Consider the following 19,791-nt stretch of genomic DNA (forward strand, 5'->3'; position numbering starts at 1 on the left):
GGATTGTGAAGTAAAATTCAAAAGGAAGATTCATGAGTTATGTCTTCTCTGCCAGAGACAAAATCAGCTAGCTGCTTATCCAAGATCAGATTAGATGATTTAAAAGCCACTACAAAAGCAACCTAGGCGTTATTGTTTTAAAAATTGTGTTACTGGCTTTATGTAGAGTTCCAACTTTCAGAGAAACTGACTTTTGGAATCACGTAACCTGATTTCTGTTAAAAAATTAACGGGAATAAGTGCAAGTAAATACTCAGCATCTCAATTATAAAAAAGAAATGTCAATCTGACTCTTCAGTAAAGTGGCAGAAATGGGCTATGCTGTCATATTCAAATAAAAATATGGATTCCAATGACGATCATTTGTCAGATTAAAAGCTCCTTTTGGAAATAACCTTTAAAAGTGTATGAAAAATTTTTCACATTTCCAGTAAAAATAATCAGATGTTTTCATTAGCTATAATGAAAGTGCAGAAAAATAATTACTAGAAATAAAAGCTTGAAAACATGACAGTGTAACATAAGTTTCATTAAGTGAAAATTGAATATGTGAGCAACATTCCAATTTATCGATATGACCGACTTGTTTTTAGTGTTTGAGTAAATAAAAATAAAGCATGTGCAAACAAGATTTTTACCAGGCATGAGCTGAAAATTGTTTTTATCTTATACCAAGATGAAACATTCCCCGCCCCCCATTTTCAGAATCCCAGAATAACCTTTTAATCCCATGAAGTCTCAAATTTCAATCTGAGTAAATGTGACCAAAATAAGCGTTGACCAGAAAAATATTTCCTCCCCGATAGCTTCAGAAAACTCATTTTAAAAATCCAGTTTCTGTTTCCTTGTATAAATGGTGATTTTGTGCTGCAGGTCAGATCTTGAGTTTAAATTTCTTGCACAAGGAGGGAAATTGAAACACTTCTTCGTAGGCCTCCCTAATCCTACTTACGATTTCCACCGCAATACGGAAGCCATTTTGGTTCATATCTTTAATTCTGCGTTAAACAGAAATAGATGTGAATGAAACTGTGCGAGCTGCGACCTCCAACCTAAACACAAAGGCAATCAAACCCATTTAAAATTGTCAAAACGTTTGTTAAAAACGTCACAGAAGATGTGCATAGAGATTAATAACAATGATAGTTTATTTACGTTCCAGATCTGTTTGCATTGCCGTTGACATTTTCCCTGCTTCTAAGACAGACAGTTACAGTACATTACCATACAATATCTGTATTTTTATTCAGAACACATTTTGAATGATGGCTTAAAAACAAAAAGAATCAATGAAGAAAAAAAAAAAACAGAGGAAAGAGAATGAGATAAAAATAAATGTACACATGTTCTAGGCAATATATTACACTTACACAAAATGCTATGTTAAGAGGAATCCACATTACAAGTTCCCAGTGAATCATACTTCAAAATGCTACAGCGACACAAATATAGAAGTAAAAATAAGGAGATGAAGTAATAAACACGAGCCAAAAAAAAAAAAACAGAGCCTACCTTTCATGTGAGACAGAAATTAACTTCACAGTGTATAATAGGAAACTGATCATTTTTATAGACCTCTTTGAAACGTAATTTTACAGTGAATGTCTTCAAATCGCCACCCGTCTAAAAAAAAACAAAACAATTGTTCAATTTAATATGGCAGGACAGACGGAGAAAAACAAAGTCTGAGATGCAAAAAAAACAAGCGAAAATGTGTTCGAAACACTATTGCAAAGAGTGTGTTGGTTCAAGCACACAACTGCAATCTGAATCTAAAGCTGTGTGTAAAGCACTGTGCACCGAGAGAGAGAGAGAGAGAGAGGACAACCTTCAGCGGCAGTTCGGACAAAAGGCATTCACAAGGTTTAGAGTTGCATGAGAGCCACGTTAAGTGTAATCTGGTCCTAAGGATTCCGTCTGGATTTCCCCCCCCTCTTATTTTAACGAGGTTGCTCTTTATGTTAAATCCTGATGCAAAGGATGCTTGCTTTTCCGTTTGTGGACATATCGATATTTCTATGATTCCACCTTGGACGGCGGGAAGCTGAGCGAGGTCGGACCGTTTCCCCCCCAGAGAGAGAGCCTCTTTCGCCGCTCCGCCGTAGACACACGAGTCGCCGCCAGGCGCTCTAACCCGCAGCGGACCTCTGGCGCCCTCATGTGGAGCTGTACAGGGAGATCTGCTGCACCTTGCCGAGCTGCGTCAGCAGCCGCTTCATGCGGTGTTTGAGCTGAGGGAGGCGTGCGAGAGGCTCCGGAGGCTCCAGCTCCCCGGTGTAGTCGAGCCAGCTTTCTAGCACTGAGGAGGAGAAAATAAGAAGGTCAGAGGCTAATGGACACTTTGATCGGCTCAAAAGCAGCACAAACTGGTTTTTTTTTTTGTGTGCTTTTTTCCCCCCCCCTTTACCGTCCAACTCTCGTTCTATGAAGTCCATCCTATGCGAGACCTCGTCCTGGACAGCGTCGATGTGATCCAGCAAGTTAATTTGCCACTGTTGGTACTGGCCGTTATCTGCGAGGTCTCTCCCATCATCCTCTCTGCTCTCAGCATGCAACCATGACACACCCATTAAAGCCTATGATAAAAATAAATACAAGGCATATTTAGTTTCAGTAAATATTTCCAAAATAGCGCAAAATAAGTTAATTCACATGGCTTGTAACAAAGTTCTTTAGGTTATAACTAAAATGGGTCTGATACTCAAAGATCCAATCTTCTAAAAATCAGTGAATGCAACATGACTAGGTGCTACCAGGTCACTGTAGCAACAGCACTCTTCAATGTGGAAGTTATTGAAAGTTTGCCGTATTTAATACAGGGTTCATACACTTTTCCCCCAGTAAAATTCAAGAACTTTTCAAGCAGTTTCAAGAAAACTTTTCCAGCACAACACTAGTAAATTGAAACTGTCTAAAGAAGACAGTTTCAATTCACCATTCTATGTGAATTGAAATGTATTATTATTAGTAGCAATCTTGTATTGCTACTAATAATGTCCTATTAGGTTTTCCCTTATAGTTTACGTTAGAAGGGATAATGTAAACTAAAATATAACAAAATGTGATGCTTTGAAATGGAACTGTTGCTAATAATGCTAATTGTGCTATCGATAATAAAAGACGCCAACATCTATTTACAACAACCGATTCAAACATTTTAGATTGATGAAGTTTGAATTAGTTTTTCCAGATGCTTTTGGTTATTGTAGAAATTTCAGTGATAAACTTGAAAGGACACATAACTTTTTAAAATACAGTTAATAATAGATCATGATTGAATAGTTTTAGTCCAAATTTATGAGAAACAGTGTATTAAAATCTGATTAAAATAGTCCTTTTTAATAAAATTTTTAATAAATAAAATTTATTGTAATAGACATGTAATCAATATCAATAAATAATGGATCTGATCGAATATTCAATAAGCTCAACAAACTGATTCAGAACCGCACAGCATGCTGGGGGACGGAGGCAGGGGAATGGCGCAACCTCTCCCAGCTAGGCTAAGCTAGGTTAGTGGCAATCAAGTACTTCACTCATTCTTTGGTTACCTAGCAACAACCTATTGAGTAACTTGAGCAGCAGTTTCAAGTTTCGCTACAGTGCCTCATAACTGCTTAAAAATAGAAAAATGGCGTGAAGTGAAATGTCTGGATAAAAGAAGAAAGGTCACACCAGCAGTCTGGGAGTATTTCAGATATTTAAAACAAAACCAAAACCAATAATTATCAATAAACCGATGTGAAAGGCTTATGTTGTGATACGTTTTTCAGGCATATCGATTTTTTGACAGGAAGTAACTTTTGGAAGAGTTTTCCCTCATGGAAACCCCTTCAGAAACTAGTGCCATGAATCCAAACCTTGTTGCTGTTGCCCGTTGACTTGGGCCTGTCCATGTCCAGCAGGCTCCCGAAGCGCTGCTCCCGCTCCAGCAGCTCCTCTGTGCTCCTCATGCTGTCCTCCAGCTCGGAGCCCTGCCTGGTCTCCACCACCAGCCGCTGCTCCACGGCCGGGTAATACGTCCGCGGCTTCTGGTAGCAGTGTTCGCTGGTGATGTACGAGTCCTGGAAAGACGGGAAGGGCGAGGGGGAGCTGGAGGACGACGAGGCGGCGGAGGCTGCAGCCGTGGCAGCCCGGCTCAGCTTCTCCAGCGCGTTGGACATCAGGATCTCCCCCCTGCTCATGTCCTCGTCGGGGGTGAGCGGGGACGGGGCCGTGTTGCTGCCGCGGCACGAGTCCGAGCCGAGCCGCGGCCGGTCGAAGTGCTTCCACGGCTGCTGCCATAGCCTGAGGTCGGGGTGAGTGCTGCTCCTGCAACAATTCCACAATGAAGCTTCTAGAAAATAAATGACGGCGCCATTTAAAGCCGACGCCTCGGACTCACTGTAAGACGCTCATCTTGAGCTGCAGTCCGTTGAGGATCTCCACCACGTGGTGCACGTCCCCCAGCAGCTGGTGGGTGGTGGTGATCTTTTTGGCGTTCTGGTGGGAGTAGTTCTCCTCCAGGAAGGAGAGGCCGTACATGTGGCCGTTGGTCAGCCACTCGCGGTCGTACCAGTAGCGCAGACTCTGCCTCTGACCTAAGATGGAGAACACATGTCTTACAAACTGCTGAGTTCTGCATCTGATTTTAAAGACTTCCTCAACTGTAGCTGCGTTTCCGTTTACAGTAAATTTGTGCAGACTGAATCGATTACTCCAGTTTTGATGAAGCTAACGTTTTTCCATAAGACGTTTTTGAGCTAGGATGAGGTGTTTATTCAGCTTTTTTCACATCACAGGAGTCAACGTGACCGGATGTTACTACTGATGGAAACGTCGAAGAAGACAACAGGAAGTAATCTTCTTCGTGGTTTGTTTGGACAATGTGCAGCCGGCTCCAGCAGAGCTCTCGCAGCAACGCACACTTCATAAAAAGTTGTCATTCCAACATGTTGATTATTATAGCTCACTTAACTGTTTACATCCATTGCTGCCATGATATATAATGACTTATCGGGTGAACAAGCTTATTCACAGGTGATTTTAATTTCAGATGTCAGGCATAGCTGACATCAGAAATTGCATCAAGCATCAAGATTAACATCTTTTTGGACGAATTCTCTTCTTCCAATCAGAGGACACTATTCTAAAGTATATTTGTCATCTGTTACTTTATAAATAAACTGTTGCATTTACATGTGTGATGCAAGCAGATCCGTTTCTTTCCAGTTGTGGTTGAAGGTAACTGCATGTCGGTCTCACCTGGCGGATCTCTGCAGATGTAGCAGGTGTATCTGTCCGGGACGTTGTCCTCCATCAGACCCATGCAGGTGCCGTGCTGCCAGCACAAACAATCCTCGCACTGACGAACGGGAGAAACGCGTTAGCTGAAAGCCGCGTGCTTTAATATGACCGAAACGTGTCGGGAAGCAAAGCAAAAACCAGCACAACCTGAATCATGAAGTCGTTCTCCTCTTCCACCTCGCAGATGCAGCGCACGATCTCCTGGTCGGTGGAGTCCAAAGCGCCGGAGTCGACGCTGAGGGGAGGCGTGGTGACGTCCAGGTCCACGTCGAAGTCGTCATCGCTCCAGCCGCAGCTGTCAGTGGACCAGTCGCTGATGCTGTCCTCGTCTACAGAGGCAGGGGGAAGCACAACCGCTGGACTTCAACAGAGGTTTTTCCTCGTCAATTCTGCCACGGCAGAATGTAAAAGTAGCCAAAAGCTGCTCGGTGATTGGATGATTTAATGGGAATTTGCAGGTTAAATCATGAAGCAAGCCACTGCAGCAGAGAAAAGCTCAGGACTCAACCAACCATCGGTTTGATATTAGATATTCATGTCAGCAATGCACAGAGAAACCTGCTGGTTGGAAATAATCAGAAAATCCAACCTTTTTCTGATCGCTGGCCCCACTAGGCTGGCCTGACGACACTCTTCAGAGTGGAAGTTGTTACAGTAGGAAGCAAATTCAGTTCTGATTGGATTGAGTGCCGTTTAAAAATTCATTAACATCCAGCAGAAATGTTGTAAAAATCCATTTAAAAAGAACTATATCCTACTACAAATCAGGACATTTCATGTTCATTCAAACCAAGCGAGACGACAGTTTGGATAAGTGGATTAGTTCAGGGCCTTCCAAACAGCCTCTGGGAAATGAGCCCTTTGCAAACACATAGTGTTACTAAACATGTAAGACACATCAAATTTTACAATGTTTTCTCACTTTTATTCTCTGTTTGATATTACATTTGTTTAGCATAATAAGACATAAACAGATCTAACAGTTCCAGGTGGAACCATTTCCAATTAAACTTTTTGTTTTATATCCTTAACGGTGAAGCACTTTAGTCCAGTTTTGTAATTTTGTTTTAAATCTCCCGTCACCTACATTATAGCTAGTAATGCTCGTCACCAATATAACATGCTAAATGATGCTTAAAATGTCATTTCCAAATCATTTTGGCTCCACCCAAGACTGATAAAACCCTGTCTCACAGCGACACCATTAACCCCACATCTTCTCATATATTTAAAGAAATGTGTGGCCTACCAGAGCAGGAATTCTAGAAAGAAATATTTTGAATGACATTAATTTCTCAAAAAAAAAAAAAGGACTTTAATTTGATTTTATTTTTTTTTATGCTTCTATTGCTACTAGAGGTAAAAACAAAATTACCCCAAATATCTGATGCGTCTCTGGTGCAGTATTGTATTACATTAGATATTATTTGCAAAGCTGGCAGCATGGTTGATTGAATCCCAAGCGAATAAAAGACGGGAGGAGGGAGCAGCTGTCAAACACACTTATTCAAACTGAAGCATATACACACACACACACACACAGTTATAGATATACCCACCATCAACAAGTATCTGCTCTGTGTAGCTGTGTCCAGGCCTGCTGGGGTAGGCCTCGTGATTGTGTGAGAGGGGGAATTTGAGTGGCAAATTCAATTTGGAGTGAAGACCCAATACTGAGATGTCAATATTCTCCTCACTACCAGTGTTTTCTGTTAATACAGGGAGGGGTGGGGAGCAGATGTGAAACAAAAACGTCAGCTGTGGAACAAAACGCCCATCAGGAGGCAACAAAACAAAAACAAAACCAACATCGTTGGTAATTATGGACTCAACAACAACAAGTTCTCAAATAGGTGGTTAGAGGTAGGGCTGGGCGATAAATCCATTTGATCGATTAATTAAATATTTGGCTTTTGAAGATTTTGAGTAAAAAAAATAAATAGAAAAAACAAAAAGGGTGGGGGTAAAAATTTGCATTTTTTTCAACCAACCAACTTATTGTGTTTCCATAGTTGAGGGTGATGTCAGCGTGCCCAAGGCGGCCATCTTGATTAACAAGCGTATTTGACAGCTTCTACTTATCTGGACTTTAATTCAAGTCAACTGGGTGATAAAATATAAGGACCAGGTTACAGTTTCTTTCATTACAAGAATGAAGTTATAATATTACAAGAATACAGTTATACGAGAATAAATCCAAAATAATACGAGAATAATGTCCCATTTCCTGAATAAAGTCGTAGCATTGAAAAAATGAAAAGATAGAACAAATTATCCCAGCTTTGTTTTATTAAAACAACCTTCGTGGAAGATGTTTTTCCTGCATCACTGCATCTTTATTCTCCCAATATGATGACTACATTCTCGAAATTAAACAAATAATTCTTGTAGTCTGGCCCCAATACGTCATTGTACGACTCACAGAAGGGATGACTGAAATAACAGTTTTGAAAATGTTTTCTGTCATTTATAAAACAAAAATAAAAAATTAGCAAAGACAACGGCAAGAGAAAAAAATTTCAAAAATTGGAAAGAACAGATTTTGTTTCTGCAAAAAAAAAATATATTTTTTTTTTTTAAACTAGGATTTTATTTTTAAGCCCTATCACCCAGTCACAGTTAGAGGAAGGCAGCGTGTACATACATCTCAAACACAGTATAGGTATGGAACATAGAGATGAATGTATGAGTCCAGCCAATTAAATCACAAAAAAAGCCCCTGAACTATCAAAAGAAATTATCTGACACATCCTGGCGGTCATGTTGGAGAGACAAAGCAGCCAGAAATGTTCCACTTCTCCCACACACAAGCTCAGTCACCACACCAAGAGGAGTGAATGGATCGCTTTGTGCTTTTAGCAGGCTAGCCATCGCAGCAAGCGCACATGCAGAGCAGCAGATGATTGACCTCGCCCAGTTCTGGGGACCTGCTTCTTACCAGACTTGGCCTTCTTTTTCTTCTTCTTCTTCTTTAGCTTAATGCGGAGGAAGTCCTTCTGTTTGGGTTTCTCTTTGGGTTTCCCTGAGGATCATGAAATAAACATTAAAGGCCATGTGAACACAGAAAGATTGGACCTCTGGTGCAAAAAAGATGAAAACAAATTTCATCTTGTATAGGAGGAGCATAATTTAGCTGTGACAAAACAAAACAAACAAACAAAAAACACTTATTGGCACGCCTAACAATTCTCCTAACTCAACTCCAAGTGTATTATCTTTGTCATTAGTGTTTTGCTTAAATAAAACTATGGCTTCTAAATCAAAATCTACTTAAAAATGTTAATGCAACACAAAGATCCTATTTTTCAAGCTTTCTGGTTTTCTTCTGTTTTCATGGTAACTAGGACCACATCTAGTGGTCCAAGTACACCTTGGTGGACCCAAATCTGCTTTTAACTTGGCTAAATACAGAATGTGTTTTGAAATGAAAACTGCCCTTGACTCTGTTTTTATTGCCAAGAACAGATGAAATACTTTTTCTGTTTCCTTCATTTGAGGTACTGGCTGCCTTTGATTTAACAAGAAAAGTGTGCAAAAATCATTTGAAGTTTCTACATGTCGACCCCAACAGTGGAAGATATAACAAGTAACATCATATATGATTTAAGGCAAAGAAAGCACACTTTACATAAGGGAAAGCAGGGAATAAAGATGAACATCTAACTACATTGAATCAGTTTTTCACTAAATAAAAAACTGCATCACACTCACCAATGTCAAAGCAAATCTTGTCAGTGTCCTTGTCCTGCAGCTGGCAGAGGTTCCTGTCCAGCTGGTTCTCCTTACTCTTCTCCCTCAGCAGCGCCCTCTGCTGGTGGCTGTGGGTGCTGACTGCAGGAGGGGCCGATGTGCGCCTGCCTGCAGCCTTGATGTCACCACGTGGAGCCGCAGCAGCTCCAACTGAGTCTTAAAAAGAACTAGAATTAGTTCATGTACTGAGCAATTAAAGGATGTCACGATTCAGAAAAAGTGAGTCTTATTGTTGTAGGTCATGGATGTATTATGACTGTTCATGCAAACATTGTCTTCATAATTTCCAGGAGCCCCAGTAAGGATGCAAGTTATTGATTAATGACTTAATCTAAATTTGATTGATCTTATTGATACACTAATGATTAATTGATAAGTGGCCATTTTCCTAAAAACCTAAGTTTTTTAATTAAGAGGGCAAAATGTTTCAAAAATATTTACAGTAATATTACAAATATTAAGAAAATTACATTAACATTGTGTCAGCAGTGTTGCACACCAACATACTGAAAATTGTTTTTCTAACATTAAAACTTTCATATTTTTGTTAGATTTACAAAATAGAACAAACATAAACCTGTTAGGTTGCTGAACAGAAAGATAAAAAAGAATAAGATATGTGAAACGCTTAATTCCCCATGAACAGAGAGAGATTTGTGCTTGTAGGCTTCACGTCCCTCTCCCTCTCACATTACAATACTTCCGCTTTATTCTCCATCACGTCCTCGCTTTCTTATTTTAACTGAAAAGTTGACGCCACTATTAAGGTGATAACTTAAGGAGCTTGTGGAGTGTTTATTATTCAAAACAGAATCGGTTTTAGTGCATTTTCCATCCCACACCGAACTCTATTTGGACCGTTTCTCTTTGCTTTTCTGGCATTCCCCGCCATCTTTCATTTCTGCATCAGCTGGCTCCGCTTACGGATGACCAGCGGCGCCCTCTGCTGGATGGCGGCCAAACTACACCACTAAAAGAAGGTCTAAACGGACTTTATAAGTTAGTCAATATGAACTAATTTTAACCTAATAAACCATTAATCTTTGATTAACTGTTGGCATCCCTACACCTGAGTGAAACCGGGCAGGAACTCACGCATAGAGGCAGAAATGGTGCGGCGTCGCTTGGAGCTTTCCAGACCAGGAGCAGCAGCAGGCTGCTTGTCAGAAGCCCTGGTCTGGACGCTCCTGGTGGGGCTCTGCGGTCCCTCCGCAGGTGGCTCTTCACCGTGGTAATATTTCATGTGATAATGCAGCAGCTTCGCTTTACGGAATGACTTTGTGCAGCCTGGAGCGCCACACTTGAAGGGATTGTGGTCGAGGTTGATGGACAGAACCGGAGGAGGCTGGTTTTTGATGACTCGGTACACTAAATAAATAAAATGAGAAAAAAATGGGGGTTTTTTTGTTTTGTTTTTTTTTAAAGCAGATAAAAACAACATATGTGAGGAGACTTACATGGCTCTCGGCTGAATCTGTTGGGATTGTGGAAGCCCTGCTTCCGTACCGCTGAAAATATAACAAAACTTCAGCTTTTGAATAAACCGAATCATCTATTTTTTATTATAGTCATTTTATTGCTGCTGTCGAGCCAAACGCTTACGTTTCACAAGCTGAGGAGGCGGTGCGTCCGCTGCAGGTTGCGCACTCTCTGATTGGACGTTTGGCTTCTGCTCCACATCGCCGCTGGATTCGGCGGTCGTCATAGTGACAGAGTCCTGCTCCGTCGGTGCCGACGACTCGCTCTGCATCTCTGCGTATGGCTTGGGTGGCTCCGTGTATGGCTTTGTTAGGCTCTGCTCCAACTCCTCCTCTTCCTTCTTCACGTCTCCGTTCGCGCGGCGCTCTACCTCCGTCTCCCCGTCGTCTTTTTCCACCTTCACACCATTCATGAGTCCCGTTCCCTTCTCGGCGTCGGCAGGGTCGCTCTGCTCCGAGGTTGCCGTCTCCTGTTTGGTAGCGGCGTGCTCGGCCTCGGAGATGCCGTTCAGTTTGGGGTTTTTGTCGTTCACCGCACCCTCCTCCTGCTCTTCATCATCGCTGTTGCTGTCCTCGTCCTGGTCCGAAGTGCTGCGCCGGGCGCGCTTGTTTTTGGGACAGCCGTTCTCCTGCGGCCTCCTGTCTCTGCGGTTCGGGGCCCTTCGCACCACGTTCTTGTCTGAGGACCGAGATCTGCCCCCAGCTCCACCTCTCTATCAGAACAAAAAACAAAACAAAAAAACAAGTTCAGGAAATCGGCCAGAAGAAGCCGATAGATAGATGGACGGAGAATGTTACCTCTTTAATATAAGGCTTTACATGCATCCCCTTCACCGTCTGGATGACGCCGTCGTAGAACTTCACAGTGTAGGATGCTGAAGGTGAAGACACAGAAACTGAAGCAAACTGTATTTTACACAATCTGGACACAAGCAAGTCCATATTGTGTCTCGCAAAAACCTGTTGATTTTTTACTTTCTCGTGTTACGACTGCAACATTCTGTGCATTTAATTGTGATTTTATCAAACAGAGGAACACAGAGTAGCACATAATTGCGATGTTAAAGGAAAGATTATTTCCTATAATTTTCCAACATGCATTTTCATTCAATTCACCAGAGTCAGCAATTATCTGAATCACATTTCTGCTGAATTTACAGCTGAAATGGATTTGGATTACGCAACTAAGAGAAATAACTTGACTTTTTAAAATAAGATACAAATCCCAGATTTTAGCAATTTTTCTGTTGTGTTTTTTTCATGGAATAGTTCAATTTAATTTCCACAGCAGAATGACACTAAAAGTACCTGTCACTTTTTATTTGGATCTATTTTTTTATGAGGCTGGCAACTGTGCAAATATCAAGAAACTGTAGCCATCATCTTTTTGAAAACGTTTTATTTTTTTTTTATATTAAAACCTAAACATAGGAATTTTCAAAAAAGTAAATATTTAACAACATTTTTTTTAAAAAGTCTTTTCTGTGGCTCTAAATCTGTTTTATTTAGCTGGACTGACGGCCTGGTTGTAGCTTCATCAACTCAGGAGCTTCTCTTACCCGTCAAAAGAAAACATGGTCCCACCATGTTTCAAAAGGCAGATGTTGTGTTGAGGGTGATGTTTACAGTCAGATTAAATGACAAAACTGGACTCTTACCTAAAAGAAGAGTGGCTTCTAAAGGGAATTAGTTTATCTGGAGTGCCAAAGTAAACTGTGCTGAATACAAATGGATGTCACACTTTTTCTAGCTTATTATATCCCAAAACTCCATTCAAGTTAATTGCAACATGAGAAAATATGAATTACTTAAGAGGCCCTAACACTGTTTATGCATCTTGAGAAGCTGGGGCTACTTACCATCTTTATTGACTGAAATGACCTTGGCTGGGTAGAAACGGCAGTCAGACCAGCTGGCCAGAACCTTGTCATTTACATGAAAGCCCTGGAGGAAAGAACACAGTGATCTTAGCAACTTCTGCTGGCGAGCCGATGTTTTCTAAAAGCCAACAGAGAGCAGCACTGCTTTCTGTAGCTTCGCTGAAGTTAAAGCAGAAGCTAGCATTTAGAAGGCGTAAACAAAACGGAGGCGGTGCGTTTTCCCCGTCTCTCCGGCCGGAACGGAGAGGGAGCGGACCGCCGTCTTACAGGTGAGTTGTCGTCGTGCAGGCCCTGCCGTCTCAGCTGAATTCTCTCCACGGGTCTCAGGTACGGACTGGTCCACTCAAACCATTCATCGTAGCGGTGGCTCCACTGGCGGTAATGAATCAGTACTTTCTCATCTTCGTAGTCAATCTTCTCTATGTTGGCAGCATACCTTAAAAAAAAAAAAGTTTATAATGGAAATCATGTTGGGGCTCAAATCAAAATTTGTGTTGCATTTAATATTTCCTACAGCCATCAAAATGAAGAATAATGTGATCTTAGAGGGAAAGAAATTTATTTCCCTTGTAATGATTTCAGTGAGAGGTGAATCTGATGGGGGGGTGGGGGGGGAGCGAACAGTTTACTGGCACGGGAAAAATTAAGAAATAAAAAGTCTAAGATGTTTTTCCCCAACCATAGCCAGTCAAATCAAATAAAAAAAGGAAAATATGCTACAAGAGGCTGAATGTGAGAAAATAAGAGAAGTGAAAGAATGAGGGGAGGAATGAGCGAGGCCATGACTCACCAGTTTTTGAGGCTGTCTCTGGCCTCGAGCTGAGCTCCCACCTCAAATGTTATCCCTCTTCTGTTAGGGGGCGTCTTACTCATACTGCCCACATCAAGGCTCCCTTCCTGCACAAACACACACACATTAACCAACAACATACCAACGCAAAGCTACACTCCTATAACCTTGGGTATGCTACAGAGATACAACACAGAGCCGTCAAGGTCTCTGCAGGCGCTCGACTCCACAGCCGGTCTACAGACTGTGGAAAAAACTCGGCTCTGTGAACCTGAGTGGCAGGTTTGACACCAAGGAGGGGAAGTGAGACAGCAACTTAACAGCAGAACAACGCTGCTGGAAAACACCGGAGAGCAGATGCCCTCTGCAAAAACACACACAACTCATACGTTACGCACGCATTAACTAGAGAGACGCACCGTCTCAGCCGCAGATCAAAATATAACGTTGCCCTTGATCAACTCTCACCTGAGATTTTCAGATCAAACGCTAAATCTGATTTTTTTTCCCCTATTAGTAATGAAAACTTTCACCATTTTCTGCATTGAAACACAACACCAAGCAGCGTAACTAAGACACGCTGCTCAGAGGAATCAGACGTCTAGGTGTAGCGGGGTTTGAAGTGAAGATTTTAAAAGCTTTTCTTTATAGTATTTTAATAAGATGCTTGATAAATCCCAGCTGTGTGAGGCACAAATTAAAGCCGTATGCTGCTGCACACCATCAGTCAGATGGCTGAAAGCAGGCCACTACACCGACTCTGATTAGAATTCAGATTCGGCTGACAAAACAAAAAAAACACAAAAAAATACAACTGAAACAAGCAGTTAGCTAACCGGCTAATTGCTAATTAAATTATTAGTGTTTTGTTCTGCTAGAGCTCAATAGGCACACAAAGAAAACAATCTTTAGCAGGTGCTTAATCTACATTATATATATATATATATACATACAATAGATTGCTGGAGATTATTGGACGTGCAGCAGCATGAATAGAACAGGACTTAGAGCTACACACACTGACCAGTAAATAAATCAGATCAAGGTTACAGACACGTTTTGATACACAGCTGAAGATACTCTTCCATTGCTGTCAGATTAAATTGCATTACTTCTATCAAATAACCCGCAGGAGGAATTTTTTTATGAGTTACATTCCTTCTAAAAAGAGAATTGGTACAAATCAGAATAGCAGGTCAGACCTCAATAAGAAGTGGAGATTGGCTTCAGACTGGAAATCCCTGATCTAGCAGCTCTACTATGAACAGGGTGATGAAAACTGGACTAGTGAGGTGAGCCATGCCCCTGAAATGATGGTGGATATGTTCAGCGACCAGATATTCAAATGAGAATGTGACATTAAAAAAAAAACAACAGCTATTATGCCAGAGAAATATTCACTCCGCATTTCTGGAGAAGACACAAAACGACCAAAGACGGACCATTTTTACCGCCCGCTCCATGAAAAGCCACCAGGAAGCAATCATGCGCCAAGCTGATTCCCGCATCGACTTCACTACACGCTGCGTTAAATCCCACTCTGGTTGTTTCATATGTACACGTTCCTAATACTGTCGGCTTCGGTTTAAAGAAAGGCCTAAATGAAAGGAGATTCATTCAGTCGTTAAAGGGAGGAGGGGGGAAAAAAAGGGCAACCGCATCATCCCTCCTCCGCTAACAGAGCTCCTTTTGTTATGCATAAAAAAGCACGGCGGACACGCTGACATACCGGCGCCCTTTAACTAACAAGCAACGACAAACATTATTTTTAAAAACATGCCGGCAGCGTCTTACTTCTCTCCCGCGTTCAGCCGCCCGGTGAGGTTCGCCATGGTGGAGGTGTTAGCAGGCTTTCATCAACGCAACACACTGCAGCCTACAAACCGGATGTCTCCACACTTCCCGGCCCACGTGTTTTCTGCTCAGCCGATTTCGCCGAACAGACACAATAGGAGACAAAGACTGCCGCGATCATCCTCGTGTGGCAGCTAAAATGTTGAGCACGACGTCAAAAAAAAAAAAAAAAAAAAAAAGCATGGATAGTGATCCAGCCTGAGGAAAGCGATGTTTAAAAATTAACCCGTTTGTTTTTATGGCCTGTAGGAGCCAAAGATGACAGGACGGGCAGGGAGGGAGGAAACCGGGTTTAAGATGCCAACCCTGGGTCAGAGGCTCCGATTATTGGAGGTTTTAAAGGTGAGAGCTTAGCGTATATGTTGTGTAAGCATGAATTTACATATTAGTTCAGATTTAAGCAGTGGGAAAAGGTACTTCGTGCGAAAACAGTCTTATTTATACGAAAGAACTACATACGTGGATAGGTTTCAGCTTTTATTTAAACGGATACAGCGCGAACACGTGCCAAGTTTCCAGGTAAGCTAATGTTGAACCACTTCCACCGCTGCTGGCGCTTTATTGTCCGGCGTTTGGTAACCACAGGGCGCAGCTAGAGACAAACCAGCTGTACGTCAGTGGTTTAGATAAACGTGATTGGTCGAGCCGCTGCGGCGTGGGCGGGCGCTCGCTGTGGCTCGCTGGCGATTGGACGCGCGGTTGCCAGTCACAGGGTGGGCTCTCAGTGGCCTCGCGCTAAGGCCTACCTCCTCGTACTTTTCCAACCGCGAACGAGCGGCGTGGAAATGCAAAACAGTAAACTTCTCCGACTGGGACACCGCACTCACGTCTACGGCTACCCAGGCAGTAACAAGGAGCGTACGCCGAAGTGTAGACGGGTGAACTCATAAATACGGAGCAAACAAATGTACTTAGAGGACATTAAATTATTTACTTCGTCACGTTTGTTTTGAACTCTCCGAGCCGACATGCGGCATCATACCAAGTGTGTGATGCAGCCGCAAACAGGGCTTCGTTTACGGCGGTATAAACTCGGAGATGCGCCATACTCAGAGGATTTAAGCCTCTTACCTGTTCTCCAGTCACTATGTGTCAGGTTGGGCGAAAAATATAGCCTGAAATCCCTTGACTGCGCAGATACAGCCGCCTCCGCCTGTCTGCTCCAAACCACGCAGTTGAATTTCTCTCGCTTGCATTTACCACCGGCGCGGGTAGTGTAAAAGCACGGTGCGCATGCGTGAACCGCCAACTGAACTCTTGGTAATTTAATTATTTAGATAAACATGGTTGTTCCTTTATTTGGGAAATAAACAAGCTTAATATTCACAGACAAGGAAACTCTGAAGTCAAAAATGCCATCTCCATATGCAGTGTGGGCCAAATATTGTAGGACCCCGAAGCAGAAGTAGAGCTGGGGCCAAATCAAATAATTTATTCAAATAAAAGTCGTAAATAAATGGTGGGATCATGGTTCTTTAACTTACAGACTTTGTCTCGAATTTGTATGCGGAGTTCAGCATTTGAGAAAAGACTCGGTTAAAGTAGGAGGTCAGTAGAAATAGTTAATTATTTACTGATTATCATGAAATGTATGCAGTTACATTTGGTATCACAATGAAATTTACCTCAAAACCATCAGAAATTATTTTAAATTAGCAACAGTAAATGACTGTTAACTGTAAACCGTGTTACATTTTTATGCCACGACTTAAATCCAAAAGAAATTTACATTTTGAAATATATGTTTGAAAAATGCTAATACTAGTTTTAATATTTTCCTCTGAGAGCAGTAGCCTTCTCTCGGGCCCCTCTCCCCCTGCTGGCCTGTGGACGTAACAGCAGCGTACTGCCATGAAGCAGAAACACACAATCTCTGAGCATTTTTAAAATAATCTTTTTCTACTTTGAAATATATCTTAGCTCTCTAGAATTATGGAGAAAACAAGAGGCATCATTTTATTGTTCTTTATCTTTGAAAATGCTCTGTAATTTCAATTTTCTCTGAAGAAAGAGTCGATATTGGTTCAAAATAAAGCAGCGAGTGAATTCAGATAATTTGCATCATATAGGCTTAGGCAGTTGAATAGTTGAATTCAGAAATTATGCGCAGTAAATTAACAAAGCTGGGTATTCTGGAAGGAAATGGCAATTATTTAACTTTTCTTTTCCCCTTCTGCTGACTAGAAGAGAAAATGGATCCTTACTCATTTAATCCATTCAATTCTGTCAGGATGTATTAATAATGCACAGCCTCCTAATGGAACAGCTCCCATGCTGCAGGAAGTGGCCTCATGTAGAGAATAACTCATGGAGCTGATGTGGAAAGATATTAAAGTAGAACAATTAAAGCCTAAATGTTAAGGTTGCTGCAGGCAATTTATTGATAACATGTGGTGCATTCACTGTGCCTCTGAAACGGGAACTAGGATTTCAGAATGACGTCACATCCAACTTCACGTTCTGATCCATAAAAGAGACCGCAAGCAATTTTGAGACATGCAGTTCTGCCAGAAACCTTCCCGCATCCTTCAGTTGATTTGTGGAAGAACAGTCTGGTCTCAAAAGTTCCTCCAGATGGACAGCATTCAAGTCAGAGAAACATCTGAACAGAGGTCATCTTTTGGGTTATTGTGAACCTGTTAATAGTTAAATGTCACATAAAAATACTATAAATGTTTAAAAACACATTTTTACTTTCTCATTAACTTTTTAAAACCGTCATGGTTTTAAGAACTTATAGTCCCATCAGGTTTTGGGAGAGGAAAAAGAAGAATACTGTTTGGATGCGCTGTACACGCAGTCGCCATATTGGATTTTGGTTATCGTGGTTGATGAGGAATTTCTTTCTAAATCTTGTGTTGCATCTTCACGGAAACATTCCAGTTATGTTTTTTAAACTTTTATGTGAACGTTTTTTCTGAACTGCCCCAGTTGCAAGTCAGAAAAAAACAGTGCTACTAGTGCTAATTACTATTAGCAATACGAGCTAACAATACATTTCTCAGCTATTGTTCTGTAGCCATCACGGTCGTAGTTCAAAACATTAAAACTTTATTTCTGGACAATTTTCAGCTAATTTGATTTTATTCACTCTGCCAGGGCTTTTTGGAGTTTATTAGAGTTGAATTAAAAATATACATTTTCTCTCTCATTGCCCTAATTTATCTTGGCATGACCACAATCCACTTTATCAACAAATGAACAAACTTTTATTTATAGTCAGTCATTACAGAGAAGACAGTCTGCAAACACACATATGCCGAAAGTGGTTTGAATCTGTTTGTGTTAAAGTAGCAAGCAGTTACAGCAGGAAAACAAGCTGTTAATCACAGCCTCTCACTTACACATCTTTTTTATTGCTCTTTAGAGTGAAACCGAACCCTCTTCCATCCCCACAAGCCATCCCACCCCATAACCCAGATAATTAGAATATACTTCCAAAAGGTTAGTACAAATTTCCACACAGAATTTATTTACAAACCGCTCAGTTTACATATTTAAGAGATTTCACCGACACTTCATTTTTCTCTACAGGTGTTATTAACTGAATTTCAGTCAGCGATATTCATCCAACACCCATTTTTCCCCCCAGTAGGACCTGAGCTAAAAAAAAAAAAACAGAACAATTCCAACTGAAAGACTGACAACAAATAAAATACTTATTATTGCATAAACGGGCTTTGTGAGAGGTTCCATTTTGGGGGAAAAAAAAAAATCTCTTTACTTCTTGTTCAATAAAATGATCTCTAAAGCAGACGTCAGTACAACTAAAAGCAGTCGAGGCAAACCTACCAATAAGACACGACTACAAGAGTTCTTTTGACTTTCGGGTTACACAATAAAAAAAAAAAACCCAAAGGTGTCTTCTGTTCACACTGATAAACCACACAAACACACATTAATAAAACCTGAAAGCTGGGGGGGGAAAAAGTTTCACCTGCTTAAATTAATTTTTCTTTTTTACAAATGAGTGATTTCGATCTTGAATCTCGATTCAACCCCACCTTGCTCGACCAAGCTGTAACAGTAGTAATAGCCCTATAGTTAGAAATAAAGCGTTTTCACGTGCTGCGTTTAAACAAATAGAAATCTGAACTGAAGCGTCTTTCTGGAAATGGAAAACCCCCCCAAAAAAACAAGCATTCACACACATATTCTAAGAGCTGTAAAACATCACCTCAACAAGTTTCCAGTGTGACCTAAACAGAGACAGTGTTGATTTTATTTTATTTTTTTTCTCCGCTGGTTTGTAAATGTGTGACCGATATGTGCGCTCTGGGCATTCCAGTGTCTACACCACGCCCTCGATGAACCCCGTGTCCAGGTGGACGATGAGCATCCGCAGGAAGGACATTTCTTTGCGCGTGTTCTCAAAGATGACGCGCGGGTCGTCCGAGTGGCACCGGAGACAGTTGGGGGCCATCACCATGGCCAGGTTGTTGACATCCATCTTGGTTACGGCGACGTTGGACGGCTGGGCGAATACCTGGAGATGACGCAAGTGTGAGAAGGAAGGAAAGACGAAGGCGCACTGGATGGATGAGCCTTAATCTGCACTCAGAACCTATTGTTTTTGTCGATTTCAGTTTATTATTTACATTGGCTGCCCTACCCCTAGTTGCACTGACAAAACAAATTAAAGTTGGGTTGATTTTACATGTTTGACCAAGCTTGTGAAGCTATTGATGCATTTAAGTGTGCTGCACTGGTGCAGTTGTCAAATAAATTTGTAATTCAGTACACGTACGTCTGT

At 41.4% G+C, this 19,791-nt stretch overlaps 2 protein-coding genes across 6 annotated transcripts in view; both read right to left on the reverse strand.

Annotated features, from left to right (window-relative positions):
* Positions 1-1,124: 1,124 nt before the first annotated feature.
* On the reverse strand, positions 1,125-16,259 carry phf20 (PHD finger protein 20). Of its 4 annotated transcripts, none has more exons than XM_023325403.1 (17): positions 16,110-16,259; positions 13,185-13,291; positions 12,662-12,830; positions 12,374-12,458; positions 11,313-11,389; positions 10,639-11,227; positions 10,494-10,544; positions 10,132-10,404; positions 8,998-9,186; positions 8,225-8,308; positions 6,846-6,995; positions 5,434-5,615; positions 5,245-5,344; positions 4,385-4,580; positions 3,861-4,311; positions 2,408-2,576; positions 1,125-2,299 (listed from the first exon to the last, which is right to left on the reverse strand). In XM_023325403.1, exons 2-17 carry the CDS (start codon positions 13,265-13,267, stop codon positions 2,157-2,159), a joined length of 2,991 nt encoding a protein of 996 aa, XP_023181171.1. In that variant the 5' UTR covers positions 13,268-13,291; positions 16,110-16,259; the 3' UTR covers positions 1,125-2,156. The 4 variants fall into 4 exon arrangements, with proteins under 4 accessions (XP_023181171.1, XP_023181169.1, XP_023181170.1 ...); XM_023325401.1 differs by having other exon boundaries at positions 8,998-9,192; XM_023325402.1 differs by lacking the exon at positions 16,110-16,259 and adding an exon at positions 14,979-15,065 and having other exon boundaries at positions 8,998-9,192.
* A 1,962-nt stretch (positions 16,260-18,221) lies between these two features.
* The window catches only part of LOC102232283 (rho GTPase-activating protein 39-like), a 44,178-nt gene continuing 42,608 nt past the window's right edge, over positions 18,222-19,791 (reverse strand). For both annotated transcript variants that reach the window (XM_023325400.1, XM_023325399.1), the window contains exon 10: positions 18,222-19,524. In XM_023325400.1, coding sequence (XP_023181168.1) covers positions 19,330-19,524 — 195 coding nt within the window. In that variant the 3' untranslated portion in view covers positions 18,222-19,329. The remainder of the gene's footprint in view (positions 19,525-19,791) is intronic.

Source organism: Xiphophorus maculatus, chromosome 20, assembly GCF_002775205.1.
Source record: "Xiphophorus maculatus strain JP 163 A chromosome 20, X_maculatus-5.0-male, whole genome shotgun sequence".
NCBI classification, from domain to species: domain Eukaryota; kingdom Metazoa; phylum Chordata; class Actinopteri; order Cyprinodontiformes; family Poeciliidae; genus Xiphophorus; species Xiphophorus maculatus.